Below are 20,341 nucleotides of genomic sequence, written 5' to 3'. Positions count from 1 at the left end.
TTGAGAGTTTTCTATTCGGGTGAATCAACTTTGTGATAATTGCCTAAACTGGCCGCCGCTTCTCTTCCAATATTTGATAGATTCTCGCGCACTACTGATTCAGCCTCCAAGGGTTCTGGTTCATCAAACTCCTTGCGCATTGTCCACATATATTCGTTGTAGTCCTGTTTCACGGCCGTCGATGAGCTGGCCACAACTCGAAATCCCAAAATCTGAAAGAAAGAACACATACAAAAACCATTAACACAAAAATTGTATCTCTTAAGATCTATCTGATATTGATTTTGATCTTTTACAAATTTGGATCATTGATGTTGATTCTTTTCTTTTTGGATTTTATTAACATTAAACAATTGTGTGCAATGTTTACATTTAATATTTTTTTCCCCAATTTAACAAATTTTAATAATTTTGAAAACAGTTTGATAGAATACAGAATGATTGTTCAATTTAAAAAACAAAAATGTTAATAAACAATTTGGGCAAATGCCTCCGAAATCCTTTTATTTATCTACTTTCTCAGAAATTATGAGAGCGCGAGGGAAAATCCCACTTGCGAGTCTCATTAAATTTTTTAATTTATAAAAGCACTCAAGTCTCGGACTTAGGGCTCCCTTGAGAACTTCAGACTCGGAGCAAAAAGTCTCCGAGGTCCCTCTCTCTCTCTATAATTGTAACTGGCGAAAAAACAATATGTTAAATTTTTCCGTCAAAAGTTTTGAAAAATATACAAATAACCACCAGTTTTTGCTTCAATAGTTCCGTGTAGCTTTTAAAAATATAGTTTTCTGTCCATGTTTTCGAAATAACCATGGTACAAATTTGAATAAACAACTTCCCACAATTGGATCTGGGAGTTTATCCAAACAAAACTTATGGAAGTATATAAAATTTTATGCATTTTGACAATTCTACGCGGTTTTACTCCAGAAAATTTGTCGCTTAGGTCACACGGATTTAAAATCCGAATCGTTTATCAAGCTTTATAATCAGAATGTTAATGTTCCATCTCTTTCACCCCTTAGCCTTATTCGTAATCTTTTCCTACATTTGTGGGTATTTCTCAGCTAAACTTTAACAATGCAGATACACTGAACGAGGCTGATGTGTTAGGTGTGTAAAGATAGACTGTACAGACTGTATCATATAAATTTCTATATAAAACTTCTTTATTTTTTTTTTGGTTCTTTAGTGTCCCACTTTTGTATTATTGTTTTGTTTAATAATTCTTACTAATTTCGTTTAATTTCATTGGCAAGCATATATCATATATAATCTATACACTTAATCTATATCTTTTAATAAGCTAACAATTTCTAAATTATCAAGCCAATTAACCAATATGCTCTAAATTTAGTTTTTTTATTATTGTTATGTTTTTGGGAAATTAATGAAACTACCCGAATCGCCAGTAAGTGAAACGACAGACTTTAAACTAATTGTAATAAACTATTACGCCAATTTATATACCAAGTCTTCAATTGTGTTTCAAAAAATATCTCTTAAATATAAAATTTATAAAACAATATAAATTTATAGCATTATTTCCAATTTTTTCAATAAAGTCTCCTATGCTTACCTCTAATGCTGATAATATGCGACAAGGATGCACTAGATAAACAATTGTGGACTCATCACTGTAACCGCCGCAAGAGAACTTATTCAATTGTTCGATGTCGTCAGCTGGAAATTAAATGAATATATAGGTTTATATATATTTCAGTTTAAGGGGAACATTACATTGTGTAATTGCTTTCGCTTTTAGCTGCTTATCGTTTTTTCCACATTTTTGCTACGTTTGAACAGTAACAAAATAAAAGATAACTGGTGGATAGACAACCGGGCAATGACGTCAGCATACGGCCGTTTTTATAAGGGTGTTATTGTGTGTGAGTGTGCTAATTAAGCGAAAAGTCAAGACCTTATTGTTTATTTCATAATAATAAAAAAAAAAAACAAAAATGAAAACTGCATAATAAACAATTTTGTGCTTAACATCAGATTCAAGAAGAAAACAAAGTGAAGCAAGTGCATTGACTTGTTCAGATATAAGTAAAATATAAATAAAGTATATGTATATATACACATACATATGTCTCACATGCACTGTATAATGGATGGAGGAGGATGAGGACGACCTGGCACCGGATCTCCTACAGAGAGTGTGAACTGCACGTAGTGAATTGCAAAATTAAACTGACGGCACCGACCTCCATTTGTGTTTTTGGTACCGAGAGCTTCCACTCGACAGTGCTGGCCATAAGAATACAACTAACAAACCAGCAAAAAGTTGGAGAAAGGGGGAAAATACCAAATTTCGTTTATTAGCCATAAAAAGTACAATTTTATTCCTGCCATAATATACAAATAAATATTATTAAGTACTTTTTCTCTCATCTAGATCGGGCTATCCATGTTACATATCTTGGCGGTCCCCAGAGATAAATGTTTATGTTAAAAAAAAAAAGTAGCTATTAATTTATTGTTTTTTTGTTATGCGATATGATTAAAAGTGTGTACATTTTATATTTTTGGGTAACGTTTAAATTATTTGCCCTGAAGCAGGCTAAGAAGGAGTAACAGAACAGTATACATAGATTGGAAACTTGAAAACAACAGCAGAATTTGGTATTCTCCCAAAATTTATAAATTCTTCTCGATCAATTTTCCTTTGTCTTGTCTATTTGGAAAACCAAAAACCTGTTGGCCAGTTTAATTTCTAAGCATGACTTTAATATGTCACTGCGACTGTTAACCTCATCATATGGGATTGTTATTACTAATTTCGAATTCAAATATTAATGACTGTTAACCTCATCATATGGGATTGTTATTACTAATTTCGAACTAAAATATTTATGACAAATTTTCTACACCCTAACAAAAATAAACCAACTGATAAGAAAGGCATTATGTAGAGACGGATCTACAAAATTCTTTTGGAGGGGGCCGATCAATAAAAATATTTGACACTGTCAACTTAATATTAGGCATACACTGTTCCAGACACTATCATGGTCACTACAAACAAACAAAAAAAAAAACGGAATAACCGAAAAAAATAAATGCTTTAAGTTTCTGTGTATGTATGAAAAGTGTTTGTTGGTCTGCGTGCGTGCGTGTGTGTATCTCTTTGGTGTTTGCCAAGCTCTCAAACTTAATTGTGTCGCAATAACAAAAAAAAAAAAAGTGTAGACAAACAAATCAAAGAAAATAAAACGAAATATTTTTTCGATAATTTTCATAGATATTTGGATTTACCTTTCAATCCAGAGACGAGTACACGCCATGGATACTTGTGACTGTAGGAGGCTAAATTGCCGCGAATGATAATGTAAGGCATTTGATTTGCCTGTGTGTTTTTTGTTTTGTTTTCTAGTTAATTAACGCGGGCGGAGTCGGAGACAAAGTTAGCAACAACAATAACAATCAAATAAATATGTAAAACAAACTTTTAGATATTTCAATAAATATTTGCAGGTGGTTGTTCTCCTGTTGAAGTTTGGCTCACGACTAAAACTGTAATTTGGGCACGCTTTCTGCCTGCTCAAGCTTTGGCTCTAGGCGTCTATTTGTGTTGTTGTTGGTTTTGCTCTCGCTTGTTATTTAGCTCTCTTTCTCTCTGTGTGTGTCTCTCTGAAAATGGTTAGCAGCTATTTTGTGTTTTATTGGATTAACCTACAATGTAAAAAGATACAAATGACAAAATAACGGGACACAGGATAATCATACCACCATGTCTAACCATTTGCCAACACCCACATATCCACACACACACACATACACACACACACACCAGTTGCATGTTAAGCTCTACTTCGGGTGTATTGGTCAGAGGCTATAATTACAACCTGGCCAAACAAAATATGGGTAATTTGGCTATAAAAAGTAACTATTACCAACCTATGTACTATATGCCGGTCAAGTCCCCTTCTCGTCTTACCCTGCCGTCCATCTGTACAAACAACCCATTCATACGCAGATACAAAAGCTTTATTTCCCCTCTCTTTGGAATTAGTATCCTTTGCGTGTTTTGTCCTCACAAAAAACAAAAGCAACAAAAACGCCCAAATGTAGTAATAGTGAGTTATGATTCTAATTTCCAAATAAATAAAACTCGCTTCTGTCGCAAAAATTAGGTGACGACGACTGCCTGCAATGATGTCATTTGAATTTAATCAACATCCAAATATGCTTTGTTACTTTGTCGCCTGTTTTTATTTGAAATTTTTTCATACTTTTCCCCTGCGTCTGAATCACCTTGTTTTATCAGCTTACCTGGCAAATTTGATTTTGCTTAAATGTGTTGATGTATTTGAATCTAACATCAAGCTTACTAAAGCAATTATAAAAAAATTTCCTTTGTTTATTAAAAGATTTTACGCTTCGTAAACAATTATTGCAAACAAAATGAATCCAATTATTTGCAAAGTTTTTATTTCACTTACGAAGTGTTGGAAAACGCTAAAATAGTATAACCGCGCGATATATTAGCGATGCGTCGTTTTGGTAATACAATTTTGAAAATATATTTTTGATTTCAATTAAAATTGTAATTAAATAAACAATTTAGAAGTGTGAGATTAAATTAAATGTTGATTTTAACCATAAAAGTAACCAGGAAAAGTTTAATTACAAAGTTTGTAATTGATTTTGAATAATCGATAGTTGTATCGGGGATGCAGTTCTTTATTCGCAGTGTGACCAAGAATAAGCAAAAAAGAACAAAAAAAAATTGGCTTGGTCTGCATAAATAAATACTTAACAAAAATTTTAAATTTACTCGTATTCAAAGTATTATCGCTTTGTGACTAACTCGAAGCCAAAATAAACAGGAGTGAAATGCAACTTACTGGATAAGAAAACATTTGAAAGCATTGGGAGCTAATGCATAGAACATAACTAACAGCTGTCGGTTTTAAATTCAAAATTTTGAATTTCATTAGAATGAAAAACTACTAGTTCTGAGCATAGAAGAGCATGTAAATATTCTAGCCAGAGGGCAATTTCGGCGAAAAAGTTCAAACGAGTTCATTGAATATTCATTTCTGGCCTATTACGTGTATTCCACCGGCTGGCCAAGAATTCCACCTTAAGTGCGCGCTCGTGTGGATACAGATACAAATACAAAAACATAATCAGATACACAGACAGTAGAAACACAGCATCTCAGCATCCCCAAAAAAACGATTTACGCCCTCAGTTTCAGTACGCTCCTAACAAGCAGACGCTAAGCAACAGAAATTTGTTTCGGGGTCGTGTGTCTGTTTCTAATCAATTAAAAATATGCCAAATAGAGGAAATCTTCCTGTGGCATTATGTATTATGGTTTTTGGCCTATTTGTGGTCGTTGGACCTATGCCGGCCTTTGGAGCTGTGGCCAACAGCCATAGCCATAAGCATGAGAAGCAATCGAGCAAGGAGCGAGTGAAAGATGGTATCTATGTTCCCAGAGACGCCCATCATCATGGCGAACAAGGCGAGCATAATGTGGAGTTCGATCATGAGGCGATCATAGGTGAGTCATGGGATACATCATTGAAATCTGTATATTTTGGCCATTGCTTGGTCGATGGTTTTTTTTTTTTTTTTTTCATTATTCAATAAAAAAACATATACTCTGCCATAAAGAACGGCCATACTCTGCCAGAAAGAATGTATACACATATATGTATGATCTAAGCAGGATCTTTCTGTTTTCTTTATCTCCCCGAAAAATATTTCCGTGAACTGAGATAATTGAAACATAAATTCAAGATATAATTATTAATTGAAATAATTACCATTTTAAACTTGTTATTGATAAATTATTATCAAATTAAAAAAAGAATAATAATAAATAAAATGAAATAAGTTGATTGTAATTACAACATATAAATAATTTATCATTCTTGCTCTATAAAGTAGAGAAAACTAAATATAATCGCTTTAATGACCAAATTGGTTATAATTTGTTCATTACCAAAAATCCACTAAAACTATTTGAAACGAATTCTGATATCGTTTTTAACATGAATTTGAAAAAGGGTATTTAAAGAGGAGCATAGCATAATTGACCTTAATATTTCCATTTTTCATTTAATAATTGAGATTTTGGAAACAACACGTCAATCTGCTTGTACTTTTGTTGGAACACGTGTGTGCTTCTATTGACATGAAAACAATAATAATGTTTCGTTCCACTTTTAAGGTAACACAAAAGAGGCACAGGAATTCGATACGCTGACACCGGAGGAGTCGAAAAGACGTTTGTTGATTCTCATCAAAATGATGGACTTGAATAAGGACGAATTTATTGATCGGCATGAATTAAAAGCATGGATATTAAGGTCTTTTAAGTGAGTGTTGTTTGTTGACTAAAACGAAAGCAAAAAACAAATACCTTTGCAGTACATTGACATTTGAAAGTACATATACTTACCTCATGTACATATACAAAATAGGCACAAAAATAGTTTTTACAAAAATTTACAGTGAGGGATAATGTAAAAGTTGTATCTTAATGTGATTGTTAATGCATTTGGATTCTCTTTCAAATGAAGTGTTTTTTTTATTATTGATTTGAATCAAACAGAAATATAGTATAGATATTAGTTACTGCAATGGTATAAAGCAAAAGCAAACTAACCCACACGTTTAATGCCTTGGCTAATGTGTTTCTTTCTTTAATATTGTGTTGAATCCTCGATGAAAACTATAAAATTATCTAAGTGTTTTGAATTTGCTTACAGAAAACTATCTGAAGAAGAGGCAGCAGATCGTTTTGATGAAATCGATCAGGATCAAGATGAGAAAATCACATGGAAAGAGTATTTACAAGACACATATGCCATGGAAGATGAGAATTTTAAAAAGGAAACCATTGATTTTGAATCCTACGAAGAGGAACAGCAAATGATAAAGCAAGATAAGGAAATGTTCAATGCCGCCGATATCAATAAAGATGGCGTCTTACATTTAGAAGAATTCATATTGTTCCAAAATCCTGAAGAGCATCCCCAAATGTTGCCCATTCTATTGGAACACACCATGAAGGACAAGGATACAAATCAGGATGGTAAAATTGATTTTAAAGAATATGTTGGCGAATCAGCTGGTCAGCATGATAAGGAGTGGTTAATTACTGAAAAAGAACGCTTCGACAAGGATCACGATGCAAATGGCGATGGAGCTCTAACAGGCAATGAAGTCTTATCCTGGGTTGTGCCCAGCAATACGGAAATTGCCATCGATGAAGTCGATCATTTGTTTGTGTCCACCGATTTGGATCACGATGATCGTTTGTCGTATTTGGAAATTCTAAACAATTATGATACATTTGTCGGCAGTGAGGCCACCGACTATGGCGATCATTTGCAGAATATAAATCACTTGACCGACGAACTGTAAAACTGAAAACTAAAAACTTAAAAATTCATATCCGAGAGAAAATTAATTATATATAATATGTACTTTCATTCTTTAGTTACTTACACAAAAAAAAACACATATACCTATATAGTTAGCGAATTTATGTTTAATGTTTTATTAATTGTAAATTACACAAATTTTTCACAAAATGAATAATGCTAATTAGGTTTTTCTTGAGCGTTTGCCATTTTTTTGTATCTCCATCATTTATAAATTACAATATTTGTATATATATATAGACACCAAAAACAAATTAAACGAAAAAAAAAGAAAATAATTTTTACTAAAATGTTTACATATACATACATGGTATTAGCACGACATTTAAGTACTGAATCTATTAAACAGAGATCGCAAAGAAAATATCTTTAAATTGTATTAGTGAAACTTGTTTAAAGAATACCAAATTACTCGAATTTTTGAATATTTTCTTATTAAGTGAATCATTAATTTTAAATATTTTTATTGAATTTGAATTTACATTTGTCCACTAAGCCTTACATACATACATATATGCACATCATTGACTAGAATTGTTTGCGTTCAATAATTATAGAATTAAAGTTAGATATTTATTTACGAGCCCTATCCACTTCCTTTTGGTTTTAACTTTATTTTACAATATTTAAAAAAAAATAAAGAAGCAGCGTGCTCGAATTTTTTTGACTAGATTTTCACACTCGTTAAATGAAATATGTTAAAAGCTAAACTTATTATTTAGTAAATTGAATGCATTTTCTTTACCATTCCTTTGCCTTATATCACAAATATTGCACCAAATTGGCCTATTCCCCTCAATTTTTGCTAATAAACTTTGAACAAAAAAAGGTAAAAATCAACAAAGAGGCAAACAAAAACAGAAAACAAAAAAAAAATAATCTAAAATCAGTGAATACCAGAGGCGTTGCACAATAGTCTTGTGTGTGTCTTTACAAATATAAACCACACAATTTGACAATTTACAATTACAATTAATTTCAAAATTTTGCTTGATTTCTTTTTCCACGGCATGGCACAATAAACGTTTCACGGGTTTTCTTTTTGTTTTGCCTTTTCAACTTGCTTATAAATCGTAATTCAAAATGTACATTTCCAAGTCACTCACCTAAAATTACATAGTATATATATATATATACGACTTACTGTTCACACTAATAAGTTGACTACGATAGAAGCTCTAGAAATCACACAATATGTCGTAGTTGTCTACCTGACGCAGTGGTTCCATATCATCGATAACTTCACTAAGATAGTCACTAATTGGTAGAGGTAGCTTCAATTTATCCAATTGATCCAAGTTTCGTATTCTACGCATTATGACGGCACGACAACGATCCTGCAGATTGACAAATTCACGACGTGTTGACTTAAGGGTCATCTCGGTTTTAGCCGCTGTTGAACAAACAATTGGGTAGAGCGGCTCTTTAACCTAAATAGAGTGAGGGGAAAAGAAGAATGTAAGTTAAACTTTTTCTACTCCTTATTGATGCTCTCACTCACCTGATCTAAGCCCCTAAAGGCCACACCCAGACACCTGCCATCCTTATAGTAGGTAAGTGTTCCTTCGACACCATCAAAGAGTATACCAATCTGGGTGGGATGATTTTCACGAAATCTTTTAGTATACCGCAAAGCTACACCCTTGTGCCAGAGAACACCTTTATGGGAGAGACCCCAGCCATGTTCATTCTCGCCAAGCATATTACGAAAAGCATTGACATGAAGCCTTGCCGATCGTGTGCCAATGCCAAACATTATCGATGTACCAAAGACACGCTGCGACACATGAAGCTCCCAGTAGTGACGTCCGTAATTCAATGGTCGCTTGCCTTGAACACCGGCTGTGCCCTTGCTCCAATTGGGATGAAAATGCACTGTGGGTCCGTTAATGACAACCTCTTTGGAACGATAGCGTTTACTCCATGTCCAGTTGTCCTCAATGCCAAGGCTCATGGGGCAAACAATTGATGGCGCATGCGATAATGGTGACGATGACAACGAAGACGATGTTGATGATGATGATGTAGAAGGCTTGTGCTCTTCTTGAGTTGAAGTGGGACAACCTCGTCGTCCGCCCACATGACGTCGACGTCGAGGCGTAAAGACCACTGACGGCTGCTGCTTTTGCTGTTCGATATCAGACATTGTTTCTTATACAATATAAAATTTTAAGACTTGAATTGTTATCAAAATGGCAGGTAAAAGGAAAGGGCCAACTAAGATGAATTTGAGTGGCACTTTTTACAAGTGGCTCGTTACAAGATTGCCAGACACTAAGGCAACCTCCGGCACAGGTGACACCTCCTCCTGCTCCTCCTCTGTGACTTCCACCTGCAGTTGTTCGTCTAGGTAGTCGTAATTGCTGCAATTGCTCAATGTGCCGTAGCCACTGCTAGAGCTCAATGAACTGCAACTTGGACTATTGGCCACAATTAAAGGGGGCCGATAACTTCTTAACTGTGTCTGTTGCTGCTGTTGCTCCAAAGTACGCTTTAGCTCACGTTTAATTCTACGTTGTTGCTTATAATCCGCGTTATTTCCACGTTGCAGTTGCAATTCCTGCAAATGAAAATGATGACGGCAATAGCCTTGCGGACTATGGGCACAAAAACGGCAAGCTTCCAAATTTGCTCCAGCTCCCAGTGGCAGTATTGGTTCCAATATGCGACGCTTCTGTCGTCGTTTATGCTGTTCAATTTCCTGCTGCTCCAAGTGCTGTTGGGCCTTACGATCGCCAACGGTTTCGGCCACTTCTTGTAGCAATCGAACGTTCCGGGGAAAGCATCTGTCGTGGATGTGCAGGACCAGACGTTGACAGTAGAGACAGAGCGATTGGAATAGCAGCAACAAAACGATAATCATATAGGGGTTGGGGGGGTTAAATTTCGTTGGGGGTTGCTAACTTAAGTGGGTCTTCCGGCTTGCACACACCCTTCTCCAGCCTTTTCCAACTTTCTTTGACGATTCGTAATCGTAATTAAGTTTCTTGTAAAACTAAGTATCCCCTTGTCGATGTCGTATTGGGATAACTAGTTACAACTTTCCAATTGTTCACTTTTAACTTGTTCTATGCATTATTCCGCCTCCACCTTTGGAACAAGTTCACCTTATCGTTTTTGAACTTCTGCCTGCTGACAATATATGATATACATACATATACAATATGTATATTGATTACCCGCTCCATACACCTCAATGTCTCGCTGCCTTCTGTGCTCTGGTTCTTGTAAAACATTTTCCAATTCGTTTTGCAAAAGCTACCCCTATTTGGTTGGCCTCAGCTGGAACCCACCACCAATGGGAATATGATTATCATATGATATCTCGCCAGGCACAATGCCTCTGGGCATATAGCCACCCTCAAAATACCCCAACCCCAAAGATAAGACATGCGCACAAGTGCCTCTTCTCTGGGGTAAAGTGGTGAGTTCCTCTCAACGAGCAATTTTCTTTTTACCACAACGGATTCACAAACCCCCAAATTCAAATTGGATCCAGTTTTTCTTCTTTTTTGTGAGTTGTTTCTGGTACACAGGAATATATATGTAGAGGGAGGTTTTTTTATGTTGTACATTGAATGATTCTAAAATAAATATATTATGGACTTAAATCACAGGTTCTTTTTTTTTACGTCAGTTTTTTAAGTAAAATATCAAAATGAATCGAATGGGCAATTTTGATTCGGTTATATAGACAAAGAAATGATCGCCAAACCGTACATATTTGATTTACAAGAACTTTTAAGATACTATAACTACACCATGATGGTACTATGAATACTGAAGATACTATGACTAGTTTTGAAAACTCGAGATTTATGAATACCCAACACATTAAGAATACTTTTAATATAACGAATACAAAAGACACTATGAATGTTCAATATATTTAGACACACAGATTATTCGATTAAGTTAATTTTGTGGCAAACAAATACCCCAAGTACTAATAAATTGAGTGATATCTCATTTTAACACTTTTAAATTTAATATTGAATTAAGTAAGTTTTCAAGTTCATTTTTTAAACAAGGTAAAAATGCCAATGAACGGCAATAAATATTGCAATAAACCTTATTTCCGTGAGTCTTTAATTTAGTCCATTTTTGGAGTATGTATTTGAAAAATTCATGTCTTTTTTTCATTAAAGTCTTGAAAACTAATTTCTTGCTAATTTTCGTAAAATATTATAATATTTTCATTGTGTCAAAATTAATATTGTTTTTCAAATATCAAACTAATCAATGACACCATTTTCAATTGCAGTTCGAATAAGATGTAACTTGTTGAAATCGTTTAGAAATTGGCGAAAATACAGTGTGAGAAAGTGCATATTAACCAAAAATTGAAGTTCACACTTCTAAACATATCAATATCATTTCTGACCGCTTTTCATTCGTATTTTAATTTTCGCATGGGAAAGTGATTTTCTAAATTGCATTATGGAATGTAATATTTTTGGTAATATATGTATTTGATTGCTACAGGCCCCGCGCTGGCTTAATCTAGCACTGGTCGTCTGATGTTATTTGAAAACGTTTTCTTTTTGCCTGTCAGTGCATTTAATACCTATTTAACACAGATAAAAATATTGAACTAAATAAAGGTATTTATATGGGCTTTGATCATACACAAAACTCTGAGTTACTCGCATTTGAATTAATGTTAAGATGATTTATATCAAAATTATAAACCCATATAAGTATGCTACGATATTTGAATTTTCAATTTTCTTAAGAATGAACTAATGTATATTTAATTTAAAAAGAAAACTAACCAGAATAGAAGCAAGTACAACAGGTCTTTGAAAATTTTCTTTATTTTTAAATTTTTCCATTTTTGTTTGTGTTTTATTAACAATTTGAAAAAAAACATTTTTGCTTCTTCCATTGTTTGTGGAAATGGTATATGTAGGCAGATATACAAAATAGGTATAGAAATTCGATATCTAATGATATTTTTTTCGGCATTCTTTCGCATTTTAATCCGGAAAATGGAATATGCAGCTTTTCGATATATAGTTACCACTCTAGTTTATTTATTTTTCATTTACTTAACTTAACTCGTAACTTAGAAGCAGTTTTACATTTCTTTAGAGCATTAAATGGCAGATACAAAAATGGCATTATTGGAGTCTCCGCTTTTTTCGAACGTGTTTTTTGGCGGGCCTCTTCTTGGGTTTGGTTTTTTTTAATATTTGGTTTCATTTTATTGGTTAGTTTAAGGAATTTGTAGCAGTGTTTGTTCGGTTTATCTGATGTTCGTTGGTATAGTTAACGTATTACATTTAGATTAAATTTATTGCAGCGTTTTTGTTATTGCAGTACTCTATGACGAGTTCTTCATGCAAACTTGGCACCTGGAGACACGGCTCAGCAGATTGCCAGCCTTGATGGTCTGTTGCTGTGGTTTCTGGAACTGCTCGCTGGCTTCGAGGGTGACCATCCAGAAACTGGTCATGGTCTCATAGAAGTGGCAGTGACCCTTGGCACCATTACACTCAATGAATGGTGTGGCACGGAAGTCCTCCAGACAAGAGCCAGGCGATTGCAACGCCTGACCACCACCGCCATTACCAACAGCCGTGTGCTGAAGGAAAATATATGTTCATAGGTTTCGAAAATTGCATGAGTGAAATGGAGTGTTATGAACTTACCATAAGGAAACTGTAGCCAATCCACAGACCCTCCCAGCCGTTGGGGCAGCCAGGAATCTCAAGCGACTGACTGTGTACTGCAATCACATTGGCTGGAGCCTCACAGACCACACAACGCGAAATGTATTTGCTTATCTCATAGTTGTCGACAGGCATCATGGGTATGGATGCCGAAGTTGCTAACCAGAAACTCTTGTCATTGCGTGAAGCGTAGTTGCATACATTGTTCTGTCCACAGGACAAAACGGGCAGTGTTGAGAAACGTTGAACACATGAACCGGGTGAGCCGAGATCCTGGTTATGGGCATAATCGTTGCCATCAACAAAGAGCAACGAGTAGCCGGTCCAGAGTTGTGTATGTCCGGCAGCACAAGTTGGCACCTGATCGTTTTGACTGTGGCGTGTCACTAAAATGCCAGTTAGATAATCCTGGGCAGAGCTACAGGGCACACCGGGTTCACCCTTAATACCAATTTCTCCAATAGCGCCCTCGCGTCCTATTAAACCTTGTTCTCCGCGTTCTCCCTTTGCACCTGGACGTCCAGGCTGTCCGGTTAGACCAATAAAGCCACGCTCACCTTTCTCACCACGCTCTCCCTGGATACCAGTAAGGCCACGCTCTCCAGGTGGTCCGACTTCTCCCTTTTGTCCATCACGACCAGGATGTCCTGGCTCGCCCTTTGGACCAGGTGGTGGAAGAAGACCAGGCTCACCCTTCTGTCCGCGCTGACCATGTAAACCGTCGCGTCCATCACGTCCTTTTGGTCCCGTGAAACCTTTTTCGCCTATTGCTCCGGGAGCACCAGGTGCGCCTTCAAATCCAGGCAAACCAAGATCACCCTTCAGTCCAGGTAACCCATTTAATCCTGGTGGTCCATCTTGTCCTTGGGCACCCTTGTCTCCTTTTTGTCCTTCGAAGCCATTCAGACCACGTTCACCCTTAGGTCCTTGAATACCTCTGTCACCCTTTTGACCCTGTGCTCCATTCAAGCCGTCCTGTCCAGCAAATCCAGGTGTTCCAGTCAAACCACGTTCTCCTCTAGCGCCAGCTGGGCCAATGGGTCCCGGAAGACCAACCAATCCAGGTGTTCCAGGCAAACCGGCAAGACCACGATCGCCTTTAATTCCAGGACGTCCGGGTGCGCCTAAACGATTCGGCATTTAGATTATTCAAAACTATAGTCAATAATTACAAAACTCACCTTCGCGACCGTTTTTGCCGGCACGTCCAGGAAGACCCTTCTCTCCCTTTACAACTGGTCCGGGGTAGCCTTGCTCACCCTGTGGGCCAGCATCTCCCTTAAGACCAGGGGCTCCGTGCAAACCATCCAAACCACGAGGACCATCCAAACCACGCTCTCCCTTAGCTCCAGTGTACCCAACAATTCCTTGTTCTCCCCTTTCGCCTTGTTCTCCCTTTTGACCTGTGAAACCGCGTTCACCAGGTGCGCCGACATCACCTCTGAGATCATCTGGATTAATGATGGGTGCAGGTCCTGGTGGGCCCGGTAATCCTCTTTCACCCTTGAAACCGGGAGGTCCATTGAAACCGGCTGGTCCAGACGGACCGGTGTTACCCTTTTCACCTGTGAATCCGGGCACACCAGCTTCTCCCTTGAAACCTTGTACTCCAGGATAGCCAGGAGCCCCAGTTGCACCCTGGAGACCAGGCTGACCGTCAAGCCCTGGCGCACCAGGAGCCCCAGGTCTGCCAAGTGATCCTTTGTCGCCCTTAAGACCAGCATATCCAGAAAGACCAGGTTCGCCCTTTTGTCCGGGCTGCCCATCGAGACCATCCAGTCCATTTCGGCCGGCGTCGCCCTTCTCGCCCGGTGCTCCAGGTCGTCCGTGAATAGGAACTCCAGGCACACCTTTTTCACCTGGCTGGCCAGGTTCTCCTGTAAATCCAGGTTCTCCCCGTGGTCCTGGAGTGCCAGGTTCACCCTTTTGTCCCTTTTCAGATGCATCACCAGGTTCACCCTGAGCGCCGTCGAATCCAGGCAAACCTTGGTTACCTTTCTCACCAAAAAGCCCGTCTAAACCATTCTGTCCAGGGGCTCCAGCTGGGCCAACGTCACCCTTAATGCCCATGAATCCTGGGGGTCCCGGCGGTCCACGACCTCCGATCGGACCATCGTTTCCAGTTAAACCACGAGCACCCTTATCACCCTTCAAGCCTATGAGACAGTTAAGATAAATAAATATTTTGACTTAAAAAGTTATAAATAGTAATAACATACCAGATAATCCAGGAACTCCAGGTGGACCACGTTTACCAGGTGCACCATTCACACCAGTGAAACCCTTAGGGCCATCAATTCCATTAGCGCCGCGTTCACCTTTGTTGCCAGGCAAGCCGACCAAACCCGGATTTCCAGGCTCTCCCTTGACACCATTAAGTCCGCGAATTCCATCCATGCCAGGAAGACCAGGAGGGCCAGGGTGTCCTGGAGGACCAAGTGGCCCGACGTCACCTTTTTCACCAATACTTCCAGGTTGACCAGGCTGGCCAGGGAGACCGCTTTCACCTTTGTCGCCAGGATAGCCGATGTTGCCCTCCGGGCCGGGTTGTCCTGGGCTACCAACAGGACCGCGATCTCCCTTAAGACCAGATAATCCATCGAGACCCTGTGGGCCAGGAGGTCCAGCAACCGAAATACCTTGCTCTCCCTTTTGTCCGCGTTCACCATTGCGACCAGGCAAGCCGCGTAGTCCATCTTTTCCGGGATTACCAGGAGCACCAAGAGGTCCGGGGTTACCCTTCTCTCCTCGAGGTCCAGTGATTCCACGTGGACCAACAGGACCAGGGGGACCCTGAGGACCTGTGAAACCCTTTTCGCCGCTGAAACCAATTTCTCCCTTTTGTCCAATGGGTCCGTTTTGCCCAGGTTGACCCGGAGCGCCACGGTCGCCTTTGTTGCCTTTAGCAGGCACTCGAAGTGCGTCTGCGGCACAGGTTCCAGCTTCACCCTTTTGTCCAGTTTCACCAGTTAAACCTGTGTCACCCTTCAGACCGTCTAGACCAGCTTTTCCTGGCTCACCCTTGACACTTTGACCAGGTCTTCCATCGAATCCGTCCCGACCCGGAGCGCCAGGTAGACCATCTGTCCCTGCTGGGCCAGTGAATCCTTTCTCTCCTTTAATGCCAATCTCTCCTTTCGATCCTGGCAAACCAGGTTGTCCATTCTCTCCACGCTCACCTTTAACACCGGGATAGCCAGCACTACCCCTCTCACCTTTAGCACCCTTTTCTACAGCAATCAAACTAAGATCAATAAAAGCAGGCGCACCGGGGGCTCCCACGGCGCCAGGAACTCCAGGACGACCATCCACACCCTTTTCTCCGGGTGGGCCCATCAATCCGTTTATACCATCATCACCTCGCTCGCCAACAAATCCTCGTTCTCCAGGAGGTCCTCTTGCACCGGGATTGCCTGTAAGTCCGTCTAATCCTCGGTCTCCTTTATCTCCCTTTAATCCAGGCGGGCAGGATGAACACTTTCCACCAATTTCACCTTTGGGTCCCATTTCACCTTTGTCACCAGGATTTCCAGGACGACCAGCATCACCCTTTTGTCCAGGAGCACCAACAATACCGGGAAGACCAGGTCTACCCAGTTTAGAGTCTCCAGGAACACCAACATTACCCTTGAAACCACGCTCTCCCTTGGCACCTTTCAGTCCGTTATATCTATGTGGTGTTAATGAATAATATTTAGTGTTCAGTAAGTTGGAGTTATAGAGATTACTTACCCGGGAAGACCATCTTCACCCTTAAGTCCTTCAATGCTAGAGCCGGGTAGGCCAGGTTCACCCTTCTGACCCTCAGGTCCTGGTGGACCGGTGTGGCCAACAGGTCCGAGTGGGCCTTGTGGGCCACCTCGTCCGGCGATACCTTTTTCTCCCTTTTGTCCTGGTGGTCCTTCGCCACCTTGGCGACCAGGGACTCCTATGCCTCCCTTTTGGCCAGGGTAGCCTTGGGGTCCGGGTAGTCCATCTTCTCCATTTAATCCCTGAGGGCCATGCATACCTGGGTAGCCACGAGGTCCTTGGGGACCTGGTGCGCCAGGTTGCCCGCGTCCACCCCCTGGAGGACCTGGCGGACCAAGCAAACCACGTTCACCTGAGTTACCGGGGCGACCGGCTTCACCTTTTTGACCAGGCTGGCCTGGACGACCATGTAGGCCAGTTTCACCACGATCACCTTTCTGACCAGATGGGCCAGGAGGTCCAAAACCACCTTGACGACCCTGAAGAATCACATGGATGCACGTTAGCTATGTCGTTCAAGAAATTAGGCCCACGCAATATACTCACTCTGTCGCCTGCTCCGCCGGGCAAACCCTTTTCTCCCTTTTGTCCGTCATGTCCAGGCTCCCCAGCAGGCCCCAAACCTCCCTTTTCGCCATATGGACCAGGTTCACCCTTTTGACCAGGGTCACCGCGTGGTCCAACCACGCTTGTGATTCCAGTAGAGGGAAACTTTATAGCCGGTTCACCTTTTTCACCCTTTTCTCCTTGTTGTCCGGGCAAAGATATGCCAATGCAAGATTCACCCTTTTCTCCTTTGACACCGCGATCACCACGTGGTCCCGGTGGTCCAAATGGGCCTGTATCACCGCGCTCGCCCTTATCACCACGAGATCCATCGGGACCAGGAAAACCAGATCGACCAGCGAAACCAGGCTCACCTTTCTCACCTTTGGCATAGTCTCCATTCTCTTTTGCTGGCTCACCCTTGTCACCCTTTACACCTGGCCCGCCAGGCAAACCACGAGGCCCAGCCATTCCCGAGAGTCCGGGCAATCCAGGTAAACCATCTAAGCCGTCACATCCATCTTTGCCAGGAGCACCAGCAGCACCAGGATTACCTGCTGTACCCTGAATACCGCCAACACCAGGCAAGCCAGGTCTGCCTTGTGAACCACGCTCTCCCTTGTCACCCCTTGGTCCTAATGGTCCTGGGTCACCCTTCTGACCCTTATCACCTGGCAGACCCTCTGGTCCGGCATAACCGATTTGACCCTTCTCTCCAGTGGGACCCTCGGGACCGGGCATTCCGCGACTACCTTTTTCAGCAAAGCATTTTGGAAAACATCCTGCATATCCAGCAGTACAGTTCTTGGGTGGTTCATCCCCCCGCTGTATACCAGTGGAATTAAGCAATTCATAGCTCGGATCATATGTGTATCTACCTGCATTCTGTTCAACTCTGATTTGTTTATTATTGTTTGATTGAATGGAGCCTGTTGAGCCGGACTCTCTCCAAAATTGCTGAAAAATTTCAATTAATTACTTTTTTAAATTGTCGCCAATAAATATTTGCGATAGATCCTTACAGCATTGGCACCGACTAACGCACCAGCAATGACAGCGGCAAACAAAAGCCTGCAAACACACAAAAAGTATGCAAAGAGATTATACGTATGTATCAGTATATATGTATATGATTACGTGTCTGTGTGACTTTGAGTATGTGTATGTGTGTCATTGTAAAGACAAAAGAGAAAATGAATTAAGAGATAATAAATTTAAGAGAACGCTGCAAAACATTGCTCTTAAAAATAAAATCGCTCTTAGCATCAGCTTAAACAAAATAAGTTTAGCAAATGGGAACTTTGATGTTTAAGAAAAATATCTTTTTCACACAGAACCTAAATTTTAAAATAAAAAATGTTTTTTTTTTTTACGTACCGCTTCCATAAGGGCAACATGGCGCCCTTGGATCCTATAACTGCCTTATTATTATATCAATGTTCGTCAAATTTCAAATATGCTGCCGTCGTTGGGCCTGCAAAAATTAAAACCAAAAAAAATTCTGCACTTAAATATGGCAATTAAATTTATTAAATGAATTTGTAAATATTTTGTTGGCAATTTATTTTCAAAATTTGGAATATAATAAAAAATTGTTTTTTTGTATAATTTATTTCAAATATATTCAGTTTTTATATTGTTGTTTTTTAATTGTCAGTTATTTTCACTTCTAAGCGATACAGTTTGACAAGCACTACGCGTTTGACTAGAGGATTTGAAAACTTTAAGCGTTCAAGTTTTAAATTATGATTTAAATAAATTCTATTGAATGGATTTGCTTTATTTCTTATTTTTTTTTTGTAAAATTCACATTATTTTATTTCTAAAATAATTTTCTGTATTTTATTTTATTTTTTTTTGGTAAGACAATTGCCTGACAGACTGCCGTTCTAACTTTCTGAATCGACGGGAGCGGACTAAAGAAACACAACCACAGCCGAACGACAGCGACCACAAGACTGAAGGCACACCAGACACTCAGGCAAAAGAAGCCAAAGTCCCAAAGAGCAGCCAATCTCAGCCTACTACTTACTCGAGAAGACGGAACACGACTAATTATAGTATAATTTTTTCAGCGATCCAAAAGCCAAAATGTCCCAACCATACGAGAGCCGACGATGAGATGATCAAAAGTAACCCGAACCTAACATCGGCTATATGTCTCATATACAGTGTCTGTGTCGACTGTGTGAGGCAAGTATTCGATGTGGTCGTATACGTGTGTCCGCGTATCAAGATAGAGGGTGGAAGGCGACGGCGACATATGGAACGGATGGGCGAGAACTATGTATAATTATAAATGTATGTAACCATGTATGTAGCAACACTAATCCAAGCCACTAAACAAAGTCATAGTTGCTTTGCCTTAAGAATATGAGAAACTTAGTGGTGATAAGTCTGAAAAACTAATTCCTGTTGTTGTTGTTACTACTAGTAAGAGCGATATATGGACTTACTTCCCTTCGAAAAATTTCTAAATGCTTAGGCCATTCAAAAATTTGTCAAAGTTATGCCAAAAGAAGTAATAATGGTGTTCAAAACCCATTTGAGACAATAAATTATTTTTCCAATTTAAAAACGATTTGTAAATTGAAAAAAAAAACTGTTTTCGAACTTAAAATCACACAATTTTAATGATTTCTTTATTTAAATCTTTACATAAATTTATACAATATTTGCTTGATAAAATAAAAGTAAATTTTTGTCTCTCAATTTAAATTTTACTTAGTTGTTGTTTCTTTTCTGCTTAGTTTAATTAAGATATTAGTTTGCATTTTCAAATTTTCATTTAAAATAGTCTCTGAGTATTGGTAGCTAGGATTAAGCTATGAAGTCTTTCCGCATAATTGGCTTCCGTTTTCCCTCACATCAATCTATTGAGGCTAACAGGTCATGGACCAGAATATAATACAAAATCTATAACATATTTCTTGCTTCATTCCTCCAAAAAACAAAAACAAA

The 20,341-nt window shown here is 39.2% G+C and overlaps 5 protein-coding genes across 5 annotated transcripts; 1 reads left to right on the top strand and 4 right to left on the bottom strand.

Moving 5' to 3' along the window:
• Positions 1-9: 9 nt before the first annotated feature.
• Positions 10-3,443, bottom strand: LOC6644213. The gene is made up of 3 exons (XM_002067153.4): positions 3,262-3,443; positions 1,580-1,683; positions 10-212 (listed from the first exon to the last, which is right to left on the bottom strand). Exons 1-3 carry the CDS (start codon positions 3,341-3,343, stop codon positions 12-14), a joined length of 387 nt encoding a protein of 128 aa, XP_002067189.1. The 5' UTR covers positions 3,344-3,443; the 3' UTR covers positions 10-11.
• A 1,298-nt stretch (positions 3,444-4,741) lies between these two features.
• LOC6644212 (reticulocalbin-2) lies at positions 4,742-7,582 on the top strand. The gene is made up of 3 exons (XM_002067152.4): positions 4,742-5,518; positions 6,191-6,338; positions 6,732-7,582. The coding sequence occupies exons 1-3, from the start codon at positions 5,287-5,289 to the stop codon at positions 7,387-7,389; spliced, it is 1,038 nt and encodes a 345-aa protein (XP_002067188.2). The 5' UTR covers positions 4,742-5,286; the 3' UTR covers positions 7,390-7,582.
• A 721-nt stretch (positions 7,583-8,303) lies between these two features.
• On the bottom strand, positions 8,304-9,611 carry LOC6644160 (SPRY domain-containing SOCS box protein 3). Its single transcript, XM_023176627.1, has 3 exons — positions 8,911-9,611; positions 8,621-8,839; positions 8,304-8,515 (listed from the first exon to the last, which is right to left on the bottom strand). Exons 1-3 carry the CDS (start codon positions 9,553-9,555, stop codon positions 8,474-8,476), a joined length of 906 nt encoding a protein of 301 aa, XP_023032395.1. The 5' UTR covers positions 9,556-9,611; the 3' UTR covers positions 8,304-8,473.
• Positions 9,612-9,646: 35 nt separating this feature from the next.
• LOC6644159 lies at positions 9,647-10,887 on the bottom strand. Its single transcript, XM_002067150.4, has one exon. It carries the CDS (start codon positions 10,270-10,272, stop codon positions 9,652-9,654), a length of 621 nt encoding a protein of 206 aa, XP_002067186.1. The 5' UTR covers positions 10,273-10,887; the 3' UTR covers positions 9,647-9,651.
• A 1,536-nt stretch (positions 10,888-12,423) lies between these two features.
• LOC6644158 (collagen alpha-1(IV) chain) lies at positions 12,424-18,854 on the bottom strand. Its single transcript, XM_002067149.4, has 8 exons — positions 18,758-18,854; positions 18,403-18,451; positions 17,381-18,337; positions 16,817-17,313; positions 15,304-16,754; positions 14,266-15,240; positions 13,064-14,208; positions 12,424-12,996 (listed from the first exon to the last, which is right to left on the bottom strand). Exons 1-8 carry the CDS (start codon positions 18,775-18,777, stop codon positions 12,736-12,738), a joined length of 5,355 nt encoding a protein of 1,784 aa, XP_002067185.1. The 5' UTR covers positions 18,778-18,854; the 3' UTR covers positions 12,424-12,735.
• Between the last annotated feature and the right edge of the window lie 1,487 nt (positions 18,855-20,341).

The sequence above is a fragment of the Drosophila willistoni genome (genome assembly GCF_018902025.1).
Source record: "Drosophila willistoni isolate 14030-0811.24 chromosome 2R unlocalized genomic scaffold, UCI_dwil_1.1 Seg167, whole genome shotgun sequence".
NCBI lineage: Eukaryota > Metazoa > Arthropoda > Insecta > Diptera > Drosophilidae > Drosophila > Drosophila willistoni.
This window is presented reverse-complemented; position numbering and strand designations above follow the sequence as displayed.

Bases quoted from the DNA above. Each gene is read 5' to 3' on its own strand.
- LOC6644213 (XM_002067153.4), bottom strand. From the start codon at position 3,343: ATGCCTTACATTATCATTCGCGGCAATTTAGCCTCCTACAGTCACAAG. The intron at 1,684-3,261 runs GTAAATCCAAAT...TTTAATTTCCAG, and splicing joins ACTCGTCTCTGGATTGAAAG to CTGACGACATCGAACAATTG. The intron at 213-1,579 runs GTAAGCATAGGA...TCTTTCTTTCAG, and splicing joins GCATATTATCAGCATTAGAG to ATTTTGGGATTTCGAGTTGT.
- LOC6644212 (XM_002067152.4), top strand. From the start codon at position 5,287: ATGCCAAATAGAGGAAATCTTCCTGTGGCATTATGTATTATGGTTTTT. The intron at 5,519-6,190 runs GTGAGTCATGGG...TCCACTTTTAAG, and splicing joins CGATCATGAGGCGATCATAG to GTAACACAAAAGAGGCACAG. The intron at 6,339-6,731 runs GTGAGTGTTGTT...ATTTGCTTACAG, and splicing joins TGGATATTAAGGTCTTTTAA to AAAACTATCTGAAGAAGAGG.
- LOC6644160 (XM_023176627.1), bottom strand. From the start codon at position 9,555: ATGTCTGATATCGAACAGCAAAAGCAGCAGCCGTCAGTGGTCTTTACG. The intron at 8,840-8,910 runs GTGAGTGAGAGC...CACTCTATTTAG, and splicing joins CCTTTAGGGGCTTAGATCAG to GTTAAAGAGCCGCTCTACCC. The intron at 8,516-8,620 runs GTAGACAACTAC...ATGTAATTTTAG, and splicing joins ATATGGAACCACTGCGTCAG to GTGAGTGACTTGGAAATGTA.
- LOC6644159 (XM_002067150.4), bottom strand. From the start codon at position 10,272: ATGATTATCGTTTTGTTGCTGCTATTCCAATCGCTCTGTCTCTACTGT.
- LOC6644158 (XM_002067149.4), bottom strand. From the start codon at position 18,777: ATGTTGCCCTTATGGAAGCG. The intron at 18,338-18,402 runs GTAAGGATCTAT...GAAATTTTTCAG, and splicing joins CGTTAGTCGGTGCCAATGCT to CAATTTTGGAGAGAGTCCGG. The intron at 15,241-15,303 runs GTATGTTATTAC...ACTGTCTCATAG, and splicing joins TGGAGTTCCTGGATTATCTG to GCTTGAAGGGTGATAAGGGT.